This window comes from Aulostomus chinensis, chromosome 13 (assembly GCF_037954235.1).
Source record: "Aulostomus chinensis isolate RoL2024-O1b breed Wild chromosome 13, RoL_Achi_v1.0, whole genome shotgun sequence".
NCBI lineage: Eukaryota > Metazoa > Chordata > Actinopteri > Syngnathiformes > Aulostomidae > Aulostomus > Aulostomus chinensis.
Window position 1 is genome coordinate 23,943,679 of NC_141332.1, and position 16,729 is coordinate 23,960,407.

The following is a 16,729-nucleotide window of genomic DNA, read 5'->3' on the forward strand; positions in this document are numbered from 1 at the left end:
CAGCCTGTCACAAGCAAGGATGCCAACATGGCAGCGGTTTAACTTGGGACATCAAATCTTTCCATCTTGCCATCCTGTTTTGAGCAGTCCCTCATAGCCGTGGTGTCCCATATCAATGTCCCCTTTCTTCTCCTTTCTGAATCAGACTTCAGAGACATGAGTGGAGGATGGAAGCAAGAGTCTTGGCAGAAGCAGAGAAGCCAGACGTGCTACGGAGACCATTTCCTGTGGGCACTGAGTTAGAGGAAGTCTTCACTCAGCCAGGTGAGTGGAGGACAAGAGATTGCTGCCACAGCCATCTGGCAAACAGAATTCTTCCAGGATTTGGAGTTTTCGTTAATTTGACTGCCAACACGTCTTCCGCAGAGGACCACTGAGGGCTCTTCTGGCACCCCAGTTACTTTACCAGTCAGAGTTGCATAGACACTTCAGTGCTGATGACGCCCGTCAGCAGTAACAAGGTTCACTGAGCAGAACCCATGGAGACAATTGTTGTGTATGATCTCTGAGTGAAGATTATGACTCACTTCTAGTACCCCGACACAAAGTCTAAATACTGATGATTTTATTTAAACCTAAAGCTGCCTCTTTCCATCAGTGTGTTCGACTACACACATTGAAAAATAACAATGTATTTCAATAGTAATATATATATATATATATATATGTGTGTCTTACATTTTCCTTGAAAGCCCTTACGTATGCATAAACAAGCACTGGCAGGAATTGAAATTACTGATAGTATTACTGGAACACTGTTCATCTGATTGACGCCGAACTTGGCATGTGTCTGGCTGCTGCCGTGAGGAGGTGCAGTTTTGAGTTGGAGGGTCTGGGGTCTGAGATGACACAGTGAGATGAGAGACTGAGATGACGGCACAATTTCTTGATGGCTCTGATGCTGTCTTCATGCTTGTATGTGGCGAACAAAGCGGTTAGATCTCAAAAATAGCAGAGAATTTCAGGAGATCAAAGGTCAGAGATCAAAGTCGGAGACTGACAGGGACGAGTGTAACCCCATGCACAACAACCAAACAACAGCTGCTGCACTATTAGTAAATTAAATGCGTACATTTACCATCTGTACAATGGAATAAAAATGTAACCAGCTCTCCTTTTACATAAGAGAGGTCAATTTTAGAGGTAAAATCTAGCAGAATGGTCACTCAGCTAAAAGACATGCACGTCAAAACTGAACATATTCACTGGATAACTCTGCACGAGCATAAACATGCAGCACAATGGTTTCATGGAACCTATTTGTCAGTGTATCATATGGTCAAATGATAGGAAATAGTACATGAGTACATACTCAGCTCACTGAAAGTATTACAAACACACCATATTGACCCATAGAAGTCCGGGCTATGTTGAAGCGTGAGACGGATGTGATGGGAGATAGCCGGGTCAAGAGTCTTTGCTGGCTTGTATTAATCAGCAGCCGTATGGAGCAAGAACACGAATATCGACCAGCCACCCATGAACACATCAGTGGTGAAACCTCTCAGGCAAGCTGACAAAGTTGTGTTAAATACTGTGAAGGAATCAAAACTAGAGAATGCCTGTTATTTGTGTCACTGCTGCAGCTGTAGCGGGTTCATTAGACCTGGAGCAGATACTCCAGCCTCCAAAGTAAAAGTATACTTTCTACAAGTAAACTTATTTGCATTACATATTAGATATTGAATATTGCACTATATATTTAGCAGTTTTATTCCACAGTGGAGGATTAGAAATAGGAACAGAGGGAAAAGAATGCATTCGGGTTTAGTAGAGGAATCTAGCAATTAATATTGATTTTCTTTGAGAGAGTAAAGTGATAAAAATACATGTAAGCATGTTTAATAACGCAAGTGTGATTAGGTTATATATCATTTTCCTTTTTTTAATATATATTTTATGTGGTTTGAAATATCTCAAATATCTTCCTACAGTAATGCTTCAAAGCCTTTATCAAGAAAACAGCAGCTACAAAGCGGATTGGAAGATGATTGTGGTGATTCTTCAGCATGGCCGACAGTGTGTATAGTGCAGAAATATCTATTGAGGCTAGTGGGATTGAGAGAAAATAGATAGCATGAAATCCAGTTCACATCACATCGCATACAAGCTTTTGGAGTAAATTGCTTGTGTGATTTTGAGAAGATGAAACTGGTTGGTGCTTTCTGCTGAGGATCTCCGTCTGTGATTCAATCAGGGCGGGTAACACCACTTCAACAGTCAAATACGTTTACTCGCCAGTTTATTAGGTACACCTGGGTAAAATAAATGCAGTATAACACACAAAACAAACAACCTGAGGTAAATCCACGCTTCATGAAGATGAACTGTGAGGTTTTTATTGAATTTGTTTGAGAGAGAAGCTGATTCGAAGGCGGCGTGGCTCAGGGGTAGAGTGGCTGGTTCGATCCCCAATTCCCCCACTAACCATGTCCAAGTATCTTTGAGCAAGATACTGAAACCCTAGTTGTTCCTGATGGCCCCTGTACGGACTGGTGACCCATCCAGGGTGAACCCCGCCTCTCACCCAATGTCAGCTGGGATAGACGGTATCGAAAATGGACGGCTGCATGGAGAAGCTGATTCATTTTACAGGTCAATCATGAAGGTGTAATGTGAGGTGCTGCTGAACTGTGCGGAATAAATTAGAAAGTGAGTGTGAGTCACAGTAAATGTGTGGATGCAGTGTGAGGAGCGCGATTGATGGTGGGTAAGTGCAGGTATGTTACACGGTGTTAGAGGAAGCTGAATTATTGTGTTGGAGATCAGCACGTTAGTCTGACTGAAGTCGATCATTGTAAAGTTGCATGAACACACCTAGATGATGCAGTTTGGGACTGATATCATGACCAGTGTGTACTGGGACAGTCACTCTGTTAAACTGGAACTGCATGCGAGCCCACTGAGCGCTGAAATGGGTGCCGAGGTTGACCCAGGTTGAGGTGCCTGACGGAATTTTAAAACGATCCAAACCTATCTGTCTGTTGCTCTGAAGATTGGTTACATTTGGTCTTGTAAGAGCAAAATCTGCAGGATGAGATGCGTGCATGTCATTCTTTGCTGCATACAGATTACATAATAAGAACAAATGTTTTTTTCTCTTTTTTTTCCCCTGCCACTTTAAGTGCTATTCATCCATCTGGATTGTTTTGGATGTGAAATGCTAAATTGGAGCTACTGGTCACAGACGTGTAGGCCCTGTCTCAAATAGCCCTGGGTGGGCATTTGATTTGTGGCTCTCAAACCCCCCCACAAGCAATGTCCTTTCTTTTTCCAGATATCCTGACCTAATTAATCAAAACAATAATCTAGAGTTTTGTGTCATCATAATAATCTACCTCTGATTTAACAGCAGCCAAAACACGAAGTTGCTCTGCTGAAGGTCTGATTATCGAGTGACCACGAACTGTAGCTACAAATATTTAATGACTGTGGCATCATCAACCTAACTGAGTATCTGCTGTAACAACTGGACATGTTTACCACCTGCCAATAATGGCTTTACAGAAAAAAAATCACCTCTAATTTCAATTATGCCTGTAGCTTTGTAGGAGCGACTTTTATTGGCAATTACAATGATATGAATGGAGTGATTAGATTATTGAGAGCAGTTCAAACAGCTTATTTCATCACAAATGGACCTGCATGTTTCATCATATGCCCAAATGATTTATAAAGGATACAAAGAGCCACAAAGCTGCCTTCTTAACAGCTAAACAGAAACGGTGTGTGCTGTGCGAGGTTGAAAACACCTGCGCTTGCATAATCCACTGATGTTTGCCCGCCTGGACAGTCATCAACATGAAGACCGAGCCAGTTGGTGGGACTTTACTGCTCAAAAAACTCAGTTCAGACAAGATGCGAGCGAAGTTGTGCTCTGATGTGTTTCAGAGAGTGTCAGGAGAGCCACTGCCAGGAGAATGCGACACAACAGGGCTGACAGCTCCATCATAAAGCTCCCCAGCCAGTCATCAATCACTCAGCAGGGCTCCCGTCGGCCATGGCGCTCCAGAAAATGAGCAGCCACACAGACACACACACATACAAAAACATACAAACACCATGGCAGGAATCCGCTTGGCCATCAAAATTCCAACTGGCAGACTTGTTTAAACCTCAGTGGAGCTGCTGGCTGATGCTAAAACTAGTGGTGCTAACCACTGGATTGTGAAAGCTGCCCAGGAAGCTGTGAACAACACACGTGATGCGGTGCCCTCTATCTGCTGCACACAAACACCATGACAAACATGCACACCCGTGATAAAATGCTTCCTCTCAGCTGTGATTTCTCTCGCACCTGAGCTCGGAGCCTTCCATGAAGCTGTGGGAGGAACAGCACACTCACCAGCTTTGTCCAGGGCCTGAATCCAATTCATCACATATGCGGAATGTAGAGGGTGAAAAAAGTACGTTTCAAGGGTAAAACAGAATACAGCGAAACTGCTGCAGTGGAAAGAAAAAAAGAAAGAAATGGGACAGAAATTAACAAGCATAATGGATCTCGAGGGATTACCGCTATTCCTTTTTTCTCTCTTCTCTGCCACGAAAGAGGTGTCATCTTTTGTGTGTACAAGGTTTGACTTCCTTTTCTTCAGTCTTTGTGTGTGTGTTTGTATTTGATGTATTATTTATGTAAGGAATAACAAACAATGACAGGAAAATGACTAAATCCAAAGAGATTCTGTTGCCTAAAAATATACAGGGCAATTTAAAAGAAAAACTCCTCAGCACAATACGCCGCATAAAATATTAATATTTCAATGAGAGTCTGTGTTAGAATCGAGTGTTTGAATAAGATTGTTAACACTTCTGATGGTTCTTTAACCAAATGAAACCCACCAACTGTATTCATTTCAATTTCAATCTGACTAATCAAATGGACAAAATTGAGAAAGTACCCTTAGAGGCTTTCATCGGGGTTCTGATTTTATTTTACTCCATCAGCACGGGTATATGATGTCTTATTTTAGTTCAGTCAGGGAAATCACTATTACTTAGAAATGCACGTTAAATCTAGTCCCTAAAGCAACTGTTTCCAAACAATCGTGCGTGTTTGACATCTGCAGAGCCTTAATACAGCAGCAACACCTCTGACAGTTCCCCGAGCGGAAAAAAACCTCTCATCGCATACGGCTGCATGTCCGATTAAGTCTTCACAACATGCAGTCACATGCGCAACCCCCTTGATCTCTGGGGAAAATTACAACCCTGCACCATTTAGCCAGGGGTTTGTATCCCCTCAACCACCCGGTAGCTGTGGAAAAGGATCGTGGGTGCTGCTGTGCATCAAGATAAGCCCACCTTTATCTACTCCAGCGCTGCCCCCTCCATTCTAGAGACAGGTTTAACCTACACATAACCTTGCAGGTGGCGGGTTAGTGTGGAGGTGGTCCCACATACAAGCAGGAGTAGGCAGGGGGGTGGGGGTGGGGGTCTGACTGTCTCATGATTCCTCTGACTGATGCGTCTATAGTGAACCCATGTCACCTTTTTTTCCCCTTTGCTCAGCTTACAATATTCTACATAATTTTCCTCCAGAATAACATCATCTTGTGTCTTGTGAAGTGAGAGAGAATATCACTGAGACTCTCTGCTGCTTGTGGTATAATCTAATATTCCTTTAATACTCTTACGATCAGTCAGTGCTGTTTGTGCTGCAGCAGATACTCTCCCAACCACCTTCCTAACATCATCCTTTAGGAGCAACGTGACTACAGACACAGATTTTACTATCGATGGATGGTTAAGAGGAGCAGTTCATTGCCGTAACCTGGGTTGACCTCTCCACACTTAACTGTGTCTTTTTTTTGTCTCCATCCTCCTGTAAACGAATAGTCCTGCACAATAACTTTGTCATTTTAATGGTGGCTCTAATTAAAACTAGAGTGCAACTGTTCCTCACGTTGCAGCCGTTGCCAAAAGACAAAATGCTCATTAAGCTCTTTGTCACCAGGTGAATCTCTCTGCATTTCGAGTGATACGTTGATCTCCCTGGCAAGCTCGCCTGTAGTTACACACGGACGTCAAAAAGAGTGAGAGATGGACGGCGACGACAGTCATGGGTGAAACCTGGTGTAGCTTTTCCTAGTTGGAGAGCAATCAAAGAAGAGAGAGGGCTGAAGCCTGACATGGATGTGGTGTTAATGCTCTTGGAGATGTTTGAATTTTTAAATAATTATGTAGCTACTGGCAAGTACATTTGCTCTACTGATGTGTAAAGGACTTTCCCATTCCCTAAATATCTTTTGTTAACTATTTAGTTTGCGAGTCGACAGTTTCACGAAACAATTTGGAGAAAATAGGTAACTCATATGTCTTTCGGGTTACAAACCCTAAAGAGCCTAAGAAAACCGAATGTTTCCTAACATCATACACCAGGGCGCGTCCAGTGTGTGTCGCGTGAGTGTAGAGATGGTCATTTCTTTCAGTGTAATCATTCGGAGCTGCTACATTGACCACGTCCTGCTTGTAAGGCGTGATGTGACTGCTAACTATGTTTTCTTGGCTTGTGTATTTTTATTTTTCTATCACAGGACCTAAAGGCCCTCCTGGCATTCGAAATGACAGAAACTCTTTAGAAAAGGCTCCGTTTGTGCTGTGAGATGGGCAAAACAAATGGAACCAGAGCAGCATTTCGCCCTGCGGTGCAACTTGGGCCTGTGACCCAGTTTGTTCGGGAGGTGACTAAACTTCCACACTGTGGCTTTGAAGAGAAATTGTAATTGCAACGATAATCAATAATTAGTTTAAATCACTCCTCTGTCATGGGTACATTGTTGGAATGGGCTTTCCAAAGAGGAAATTGTGTGTGTGCATGTGAGTCCCATTGAGCCCCCATGACAAATGACCTCCTGGATAGGCCATTCGTAGACGTAACACCACCTACTAGGAACTGTTGGCCCAGACAACGCAGCGTCTGGAGTCACATGAACACAACAACCCCCCCTCATAACACGGCTGTTCTCAAGGGCCCACCGAGTCGAAGCAAACATAACATAAGGCTTTATACTGTTATATTCCACCTGTCAGAAATAGTTATGTTTTGAATTATGTTCACTAAGTTAATGCAGCATTTCAGGGTAAAAAGTTTCATCGGCCAAGACTTTCATTAATTTAGCCCAAGCAACGATTTGTTTTGTGCTAAAGTGGATTGGAGAGTGGACAAACTGTGCAGCCACAGTACAAATTCAATGCAATCGTATTGATTCCTGTGAGTAAAGTGGGGGCACTGCAACAAAGAAAGGCTTGTAGATAAAAAGAGAGCCACTACAATATACCAAAGATAATTAATAGCAACAAAATGAATATTTGGATGATGAATTTGAAGCTGTCCTGATCAAAATGAAGATGGTACAGTGAGGTGAGCTGCCATGAGAGGTCCAACACGCACAAAACATTTTAAAATGAAAGTTTGTCTCACAAAGGGAGGCGGGTCAGATACACCAGTGTCTCTTAATGATCTCCCACACGCGGCACATATAGTTGACATTGCAGGAACATTTCTGTCTGCTTCACAGGGAAATCAAAGTTCCTCCCAAAGCACTTTCAGCCTAAATAGTTCCTTCTTCTTCTGCATAAAACTTTAAACACTGCATAACTTGATGTTCTCTTGTGGCTGCCGAGTGATGAACAGCATTCCGAAACCAGCTTTCTCTGAATAAACTTCTCTTTCAGCTGTTTCTTAATTGAGTTTTAGAAAATCTCAGTAGCCATGGCAGGCTGGTAGCAGCTCCTTGGAGACTTAACCCAGACTACTAATGTGAAATTCATAGTCTGCAGTAAAAAGGTCAGTTTCGATTATGACCAAAAAATACTGGCCTCATGAGCCTCCCTCTGTTTTCATATACAGGATAATTGGTATAATAATCCAGCGGTGTTTGTGCAAGTGGTGTATATCATTTCAATTAACCTCAGAGCAATCTTTTCTTAGAAGTATGATAATGAAGTAACTGCCAGTCAAATGTAATGAAGATATCCTTCTAGGTAGACCGATTGAGATTTATTCACTTTCAGCTAATTAGAATCAGTGAGGGAGGAAACGGGTTCTTCACACAAGCTCTCCCCCACGACACCTTTGCCCTCGCCACACCGTCCCAGCTTTAGCATTCACACGTCATCCAGCTGAAAGGGCGGCAACTGAAGGATTGCTGGTTCGATCTTCACTTCCCCGGGTGACCATGCCGAAGTACCCTGGATACACCCTGCCTTTCGCCCATTGCCAGCTAGGAGAGCCCCCCCACCGCGATCCTTAATGGATAAGCGGTACAGAAAATGGATGGATGGACATCATCCTGATATGCGTTAAGGTAAAGTCATAATGGCTTTCAGTCAAAGGTGAAGTGAAGCTCAAACATTTATTTCCTGTTGTTCTCATTTTATTTCTGATGATTTGATGATGAATTTGATTGCGCTTGTTTAGTGTAACGTGCAATTTTGTGCAGTTAGCGCCGACTACTTCACACAGCTTAGCCTTCTATTTGTGGCGTCTCCATGGATGAGAAGAGCCCTCCACAGACATTTACAGACACTCTGTTCTCAAGTGGAAGAAAGGGTCATTCTGTCCCAGAAATGCGTATTTGCAGTGCTAACGCTACATGCATTCTTTTAAGAGTATTTACACTTCTCCTTTGTTTTGATTGCTTAAAACCAAATCAGCGTTGCTGCAGTCCTAGTTGAGTTGCAGGAGAATGTTCTGTATGGTATTAACACGGAATTGATAGAACTTCTACCGATGAACTTACCTTATCCTTGATTTTACTTGTGGATCCCCTTTTGAACAGCACTGTGCCATAAAGTCACAATACATCAAGATCTTTTTTGTCACAAAAGTGAATTTGTACAACTTAGCAAATGTAGTTCAAATGTATCAGACTGGACATGAATCATTGTCACTGCATTTGTCTGTTTAGTTTTAGTTTCTTAACATGTTGTGCATATTATTAGCCAAGCAGACAATTTGATATTTCTCATGTTCTATTTCAAACTTTACAGAACAAACTCAGCTCAAGGTAAGATGATGGTCTGGTAGAACAGCGAGTTGGATTTTCAGCTCTATTTGAAAACTTGGCAACATATGAGGTACCGTAGTGGATCACAACATATGCTGATGATTTGCGCCGTGACCCACGTGTCGTGACGTCGTATTGTGAGGACCTTGTTAATACCCAAGCCTCGAGTTCTGCATGCTGACCATGATCATGTTAACGTTTCGACAGGATGTGACCACGTTTGGACGAGAGAATGAGTTTTTTTTGTTTCAGACATAACTGGGAGCTTCCAACAGCGTAACATGAGTGACTTGTTACATCGTGAATATCCTGAGTGAGTCTTGACTGCTAAGTTTATAATTCAAGTGAGAACAGGACTGTGGTCTCATAGACTTGTTTTTGCAGCCGTTGGAGAGAATGCAGTTTTTTAGGTTACTCCCTTCTTGGCTTTACTCATTGAGCCTGATACGTTCATTTCATTTATACAGACAATCGATCAGAAGTGGACGCCCATCAGCAAAATAAAATAATAAATAAAGATAAAATAAATGATAAATAAAGTCTCACATTATGTACACAGACAGTTGTAGCTGATGGATTCCAAAAGAGAGAGAAACAGTTTGCTCAATAACTTCTTCTCTAGATAATATGGAATTGGGCAACTCTAACAAACAGTAAGAAAGCTGTAGTGTGTTTCTGTGTGTGTGTGTGTGTGTGTGTGTGTTTACCATTCACTTGGAGAGTGTGTGTCTGAAACAGTTTCTCATAACCATCAGCATGACAGGTATAATTGCCCATGTGGGTGGTGGTCACCTTGGTGATGTACAGTGAGCCATCATCCCCAAAGTCCTGCCAGAGGAAGAGCGAGAGAGAGTTTAAAATAGAGAGGAAGTAATGGTGGGGTGGCAACAGTGAAGATGGTTGGTGCTGGAAATAAACTGCAGTCTCCATGAAAATACAAGAAGCCCAAAGATTTGTGTGTGTTTTACAGCAGAGGAACCGAAACATATCGCACCCATCGGGGGGGAAAAAAAAAGGAAGAAACATAATGACGAAAACATACATCCATCTAAATCCAAACCTGTAGCCGTTTGGTGGCACAGAAAACAATTCAGGTAAAGTAAGAGTCAAAGTCAGAGTTAAGACAAATAGCTTTCTTTTGCTGGTCATTTTTTCAATCAGAGGGAAGCGATGTGATGGAGAGGGATGAGGGCTGTCGTAGTTGCATCGTGTTCAAAACAAAAACAAAACAAAACAAAACAAAGCGCAGCAAATCAAAGCTAATTCTTCATGTACGCCGTTGATCAAAACAACCTCAGCTGATGATGTCAAATGTCACGGGACGACGTTGTCCCTGAGAAGACCATGTTGTTACTCCTTAGATAACATGCCACCAACACCAAAACACACAAAACAGGAGTTGCATTGGGATTCTCATGTGGCCTATTAAACAAAAAAAGCTGTGATCGTACCAGAACTGATCCATCATGAGAACGTGCGGAGAGTCAACTGAAAACCATGATTTATTCATGCCGTGTTGTGATTGCTAATAAGTCATTAAACATCAAAATGGTTTTGGGGAAGGAACAATCAAAGAGTAAAAAGAAGAAGAAGAATAATACATTAAAAATGTGATACAGATAGAAGCCCACAAAACTAATGAGCCCAGTGACGAGGTGCTCTCAGACGAGGTGATCATGTTTTTCCACACCTCGAAAGGAGAGAACTTTATCTCTGCAAGGCTGATATTTATAAAAAGACAACTTTTTTTTTTAATCTTTTCATTCCAGTACTTTAATATTCTTCTTAAGGATCTTTAAGAAAGCTTCAGCCTGTCAGGCTCCGAACATTTGGCACTGGTCAGAACGAATAATTTGACATCTGACGATGGAATAAGTATAATTCTTTTAATTACATATATATATATATATATATATATATATATATATATATATATATGATTGTAGTCACTTTTTAAAATGCTAGTCATTGTAGGCGATACTGAATATTGTATGTAAATGTAAGGACAGTTTCAATGGTGCACATTAGATGATTAACGTGTGAGACCGCAGACAAAACGGCAGGTTTAAATCAAATTGAGGCAGTAGAGCACCAGTCCAGGGACTCGGATCTCACTGCTGCTCTCGTGATGCTGAACTGGACCTGCTTGTCTGTGCAGGGTTTTGCATGAAAAGCGGAAAAAGAGTAAAGAATACGGGTAAAGTCACAGCTGAGAAGACCACGACTCTATTTACATATATATTTTACATGGAGAAAAACAAATAGCTTTTGCTCTCCTGATTTAAAACAGACGAAAGTATGCCGGTGAGTGCTAAAAAGAAATAAGGCATTTAAATGAGTTGCCTAATTTGAATAAAAAGCCTAAACTCCAAATTTAACTAAGAGTTTATCAAGTGAAATTATGATGCGATACATCTTCCAGCCCTACTTAAAAAAACAAGAGTTACTTTGACCCGCAGTAATAAATTTCACCATTTTCTGATGTGCGGCAGCAGACGTGAACGTGGTCGGACACCGAGGCTCCATTAGAGATTTCTTCAGTGCCCACAAACTTGATGAAGGCCAAGTGCCAAAACGTCTTCTCTCCCAACTGCTGCCATGCATTAAAAAATTATTCCGAAATCATTTAGCGCTGTGAACTTTTCCTTTTAAGAATGTGTGAGTCTGCCCCCGTGCTCCTCATTTCTTAGAAGTGAACACGGGATTCTTTTATTAAACAGGAGACGGGCCCATTTATTTAGCAGTCGTCTTTTACAAGAGATCATAACAGGAAAAGTGCCTTTCCTCATTAAATGGCTTTTACCATTTCAATCACATCTTTGCTGGCTGTTTACGTCTCGGCGCTGAGCTTTCTCTTAAATGCCTGCAGACAAGCGAGGTTGTGTTTACAGGCACACAATGTGTTTATCAGCTGGTCCGAGCGTGCTCCGATCTAACCTACGAGCGCAGGAACGTCTCAGGCTGACTGACGCATCACAGCCGCACAATATGAGGAGAAATCGATGGTGCGTTTTGCCCCCTTGGGCTGAGAGCATATTGTGTCACCTTCTTAAATGAAAAATGAATGGGGGGAGAAATGAAACTCAGAGAGGTGGAACGAGCCACGGCGGAGCCTGTCGACATGATTCCTCCACCTCATCTCACCACCCTCACCTTACCTATCAGCAGCACCCAGCCTCTCCCCAGACAAAGCAGGCCAACACGAGTCGTCTCATGGGGACGGGACACAAGGGCAGGTGGAGGTGGATTTACAAATAGGCCATAGCCCTCAAGAAACTATAATTAATATAGCTGTCAGAGCTGGGTCACTGCTGAAAGGACACTAAAGAGCCACTTTATTGCATTGCCAAGCGTACAGAGACAAGGCAGCTCAGGACATGTGGCTGAAACCTTGTTGGAGGAGCACAAAGGTTGAATGAAAACACAGGTCTGGGTGATCAGTATGTTCTTAAAAACTCAAATAAGGTACATAAGTTGGAACCACAAGCACGATGAGTGACCTTTATGGTCGTAGCTCCTTTATTTACTGGTTTAACACAGAAACATGTAGCCATGAAGTACATTTACTTGCATATTGGACTTCAATTTTTCTTAAGTATCTGTATTTTAGTTCAGTATTTCTTACTTTTGAAACAGGAAATATCCGACTTTCACTCCACTACATTTTTGAGAGTGCTGTCATTAACATTTTGCTCGATAACATAAAACTTTAAAAGTCTACTTTGATATTTTTGATCCATTCATGTATCAATCAATAAGCCTGACCCACATTTACTACTACAAATGTGACCGTGATAACGGCGACAGCCACCCACGGTAAAATCTCAATTCAGCGTCTGAGAATTTGAAAATTTTGAAAATTTGAAAGAGAAATATTCCATTAGATGTTGTCTGAGGTTTGCAGTTTTGTGGAATCATTGAGAGACCTTCGAATTTGAGAGAAAGATGTGTCATAGCGATTCCTTGCTATTAAAAAGAACATTTTGAATATGCGGCTGTTTTAAAAGCCAGTTCTCAAGTACTTCAACTCAACGACTCAAGTAAATATTTGACTGAGCAACTTGTATTAGTGTACCTAATAGTCACCTTGTCCACCACTGTCTAAATGTACACAAGTATGAACCCAGTCTTTAATAGGCACCTACCTTTTTTTTGTTTAATTTTTTTGCATACCAGTGATAATCTAATCGCCACGACTAATTAATTTGCAGTACAGGAACATAATTTCAATGATGTGGTGTTTGGTTCCAGCACCGAGATGCCAGAACGTCACCAGTTTTGTGGGCTTCTTGTGAATGATACAACAAAAGTGTGAAGCAACATCAAATACACAAAACACCCTACCTGAGACGGGATCTGTTGGGGGGTGGGGGGGGGGGGGTGGGGGGGTTGGGGGAGGGGGGAGAGGTCAAACATTTAGAGACATTAAAACATCAGAGCTGGATGGTGAAGCTGCTGCTGCTGCTGTTGTTCACTTCCTGTTGTGCTGTTAATTGTGGGATTGTTGTTGGGCGAGAGCGGCGCAGCACAGTACGGTGTGAGCACCTTCAGGTGTGTCTCATATCAAGATGGATGCGGTTTTTAGCTGCTGGAACAAACCATTATTTCCATCTTGATAGAAACTGGAGATAAAACTGACCTCTATGATTCAGTAAGACACACACATTATCTGCCATATAATGTGATTTCTACATCCTGTGGAAACGACACTGGAGGAATACAAATTGGATCACATGAGAAGAGTACAGCTTAATGTAGATATGGTAAATATGATGGTACTTTATGATATAAAACTCCAACTATAGACCTGAGGACGCTGCTTCCTGCGTTATACTCCCAGTTAAGATGTGTAATAAGTCTTGCGCATTTATCCTGAATAAATGGAGACTATATTTAACGTGATGCCGACAGTTTATTCAGCCATCCGTTAAAAAAAAACATTCTCAAAGTTGCTGATGAATACCCAATACATTTTTCATAATATTTAACCGATGAAATTGATTTTTCATCCTCGTAACCCTTTCCACAACCCCAGAGTCTCCATCCCCAAACAAACGTCATGAAGCTCTACACGCAAACACGTGCTCAGTAAGTAACCTTGTCTTTGGCTCGGCCACTCGGGGAGAACTGAGACAGTGACAGCCTTGAATGATGATGCAATAGCCAGCAACTGTCAACTGCATGGAATTACACTAAGCTGCTTTGTCAAAATTTCGAGAGGCTCCATTGAACTCCAGGATACAAGTGCACCACTGGGATTAATACACGATTCGCCAAGTCTGAATGTTGTCAACATTTTTTTTTTCCAAAGTGCCCACGTTTCTAAACTGGGAAGGCCTGGGAGATCAGACTTCCTGTGTACTCACACAGGAATATGACTGTAATTAAAGCTGCCAGTAGATGCTCAGAAATATTAACTGCAATAAATTATAACGAAACTTGTCTGCAAGGCAATTTCGAACGAGCCTGCTGATGCCAGATGCAGAAAGAATCCAATTCTTCTCGGGGAAGAGCAACAGTGACTGACATGGCGTGTGAGAGCCAAAAATACTTCTGGATTATGTCAGTGACGGTGCGCCGTTTATGGTCTCTTCTGGTAATTTCTCTTGGTGTTGCATGGTTGGCATGCTTTTCTGATGAGCCACAAAAGTCTTAACGCTCATAATGATTCACTTGTAGAGGTGCTCAGTATTAATGGAGCTGCTCTGGAGGTAATCTGTGCATTAGCAGAGACTATAAACTAAAGCCGTGTTTGGCAAAAAACACAACCAAGCCCAGGAGCCAAAATTATAGCGAGGTCTCTCAGTCTGGACAGATTAGCCTCTGTAATAGTCTTCGCACTGTCTCAGTTACAACATGGAGACTGTGAAAGTGAACAAAAACATCCTAACTTAACTAAAATAAATGCTACCAGTGTCTGACAATTTTAAATAATGCCTCAATTCAAGTGTTTGCTGTAATTATTCCTGTAATTGTGACCTTCGGTCCGTCTGCTGCCGTGTAGCAGGAATGAACAGCAGTCAGCAGCAAAGGCTTTTCATCCATCAGCTGGTATTTGAATTGCAACTACAGCCGTGCAGGGGCCTGATATTCGTCACTTGTCAGACACGGAGCAGCCCTGCATGGGACTCTGAACTCTGCTGTGTCTTCAGGTAATAGAAGAAGATGAAACAAACACCCGTTCTTTTGTATCTGCAAAGAGAAAGTTGTAAAACAGTTCCCTGAAAAAAAAAACTATCTAAAAGAAAGATGAAAGCCTCTTTTGACCTTAGAAGACCCAGTACCTCTCTTTTTCTCCCCTCCTGTAAATCCTGCAAAAGATATTCAGAGCTCTTTCGAGAAATAATCTCTCTTGACATTTCTTTTTTTTTTTAATGTTTTTTTTTGCGTTACACCCCGAGCTGGCATACATGCATACTATGAATTTCTGAAATACATATATTATAGAAAATTACCCCCCAAAAAATGCGAACAGTGAAAAAAGCTGTTCCTCTTATATGCATGTAGCCTAAAACTCAACTCATGTCTTGGCACTGCTCTTGAAGTGAATTACGCAGCACCAACACAGAGGCAGCGCGCTAGTTTAGAGCCAGTTGATGGTGCCAAGGATGACTGGCGACAGCTGGGCCCCTCTTACTCATTTTAAGGGTCATCAACATTTAATGTTACATTAGTGGCTTCGCTGGGTCTCCCTTTATCTACTGCGACAGTGTTGACTTAATTATGCACAGCAGTATTACAGACGTCCCGGTCAACCCTGCGACACACACGGAGGGGAGAAAGGGTGAGGTGAGAGGGGTCTTCCCTCTGTGTAACTTGCTGCCACATCCTTGCTCTGTTTGATGTGGATGAAAGTGACCGGCTCTTCCGGGGCCATGCATCCAGATGTACACACACACACACACACACACACACACATATATATATATATATAGATATATAGATATATATATATATATATATATATAGATATAGATATATATATATATATATATATATAGATAGATATAGATATATATATATATATATATATATATGTATACACACGGTCTTTCACCGGGTTGTAAAAGCCGCTCTTTCCTCGAGGGCTGAACCCCTTCGCTATCCTTGTTCATCTTCTGTCTTAGTCTGAAATCCCTGTCCCTTCCAGCGATCTCCGAACACAGACATCACCAGCACAAACTGACATCCTGGATTACTGACAGACCTCCCGCACAAAACCGGCACCAGCAGTCAAATCAAATGAGCTGACAAACCCCCTATGAAAAAAATACAGAAGGAATATAGGGGGGAATTTTGCGAAATGTATAGGTTTTGCAGAAGGGCTCTGGTTGTGCTTCACAACATGAAAACATCAAGCCTGTTCACTGAGGCATTGAACTATATTTTCTGTCCATCTGTTTAGACAAATCTATACCTACCGAGCAACCTTCCAGCCAACACGTCCACGTGGGGCTTTACCTGGGTGAGGGGGGCTTTAATTGGGCTTCATAGGCTCACCGTGGGCTTTTAACAGGGATGATGTTGGGTCCCTCAGGGGCTAGAAATATGGGCTTGAACTGGGGATAGTGAACATGGGTCCCAAGAGGGCTACATTCCTCCCACTTTGGCTCTGTTTGAACCAGTCAGCCCATCTGGGTTAACCATGTGGGGTCCCCACTGAAACTGAGGACAAAGGTGGGTGGCCCATAGCTTTATTCTGTGTGCTGGCTGGGCCGTGG

The 16,729-nt window shown here is 42.1% G+C and overlaps 1 protein-coding gene and 1 long non-coding RNA gene across 3 annotated transcripts in view; one reads left to right on the top strand and one right to left on the bottom strand.

The window, feature by feature from the left end:
- The window catches only part of LOC147251472 (uncharacterized), a 117,426-nt gene extending 113,333 nt beyond the window's left edge, over positions 1-4,093 (top strand). The window contains exons 4-5 of the long non-coding RNA XR_015118955.1: positions 146-264; positions 3,892-4,093. This is a non-coding gene — a long non-coding RNA (uncharacterized LOC147251472). The remainder of the gene's footprint in view (positions 1-145; positions 265-3,891) is intronic.
- Positions 1-16,729, bottom strand: part of fstl5 (follistatin-like 5) — a 157,340-nt gene that overhangs the window by 32,359 nt on the left and 108,252 nt on the right. For both annotated transcript variants that reach the window (XM_086222213.1, XM_086222214.1), the window contains exon 8: positions 9,716-9,836. In XM_086222213.1, the coding sequence (XP_086078339.1) occupies positions 9,716-9,836 (121 nt within the window). The remainder of the gene's footprint in view (positions 1-9,715; positions 9,837-16,729) is intronic.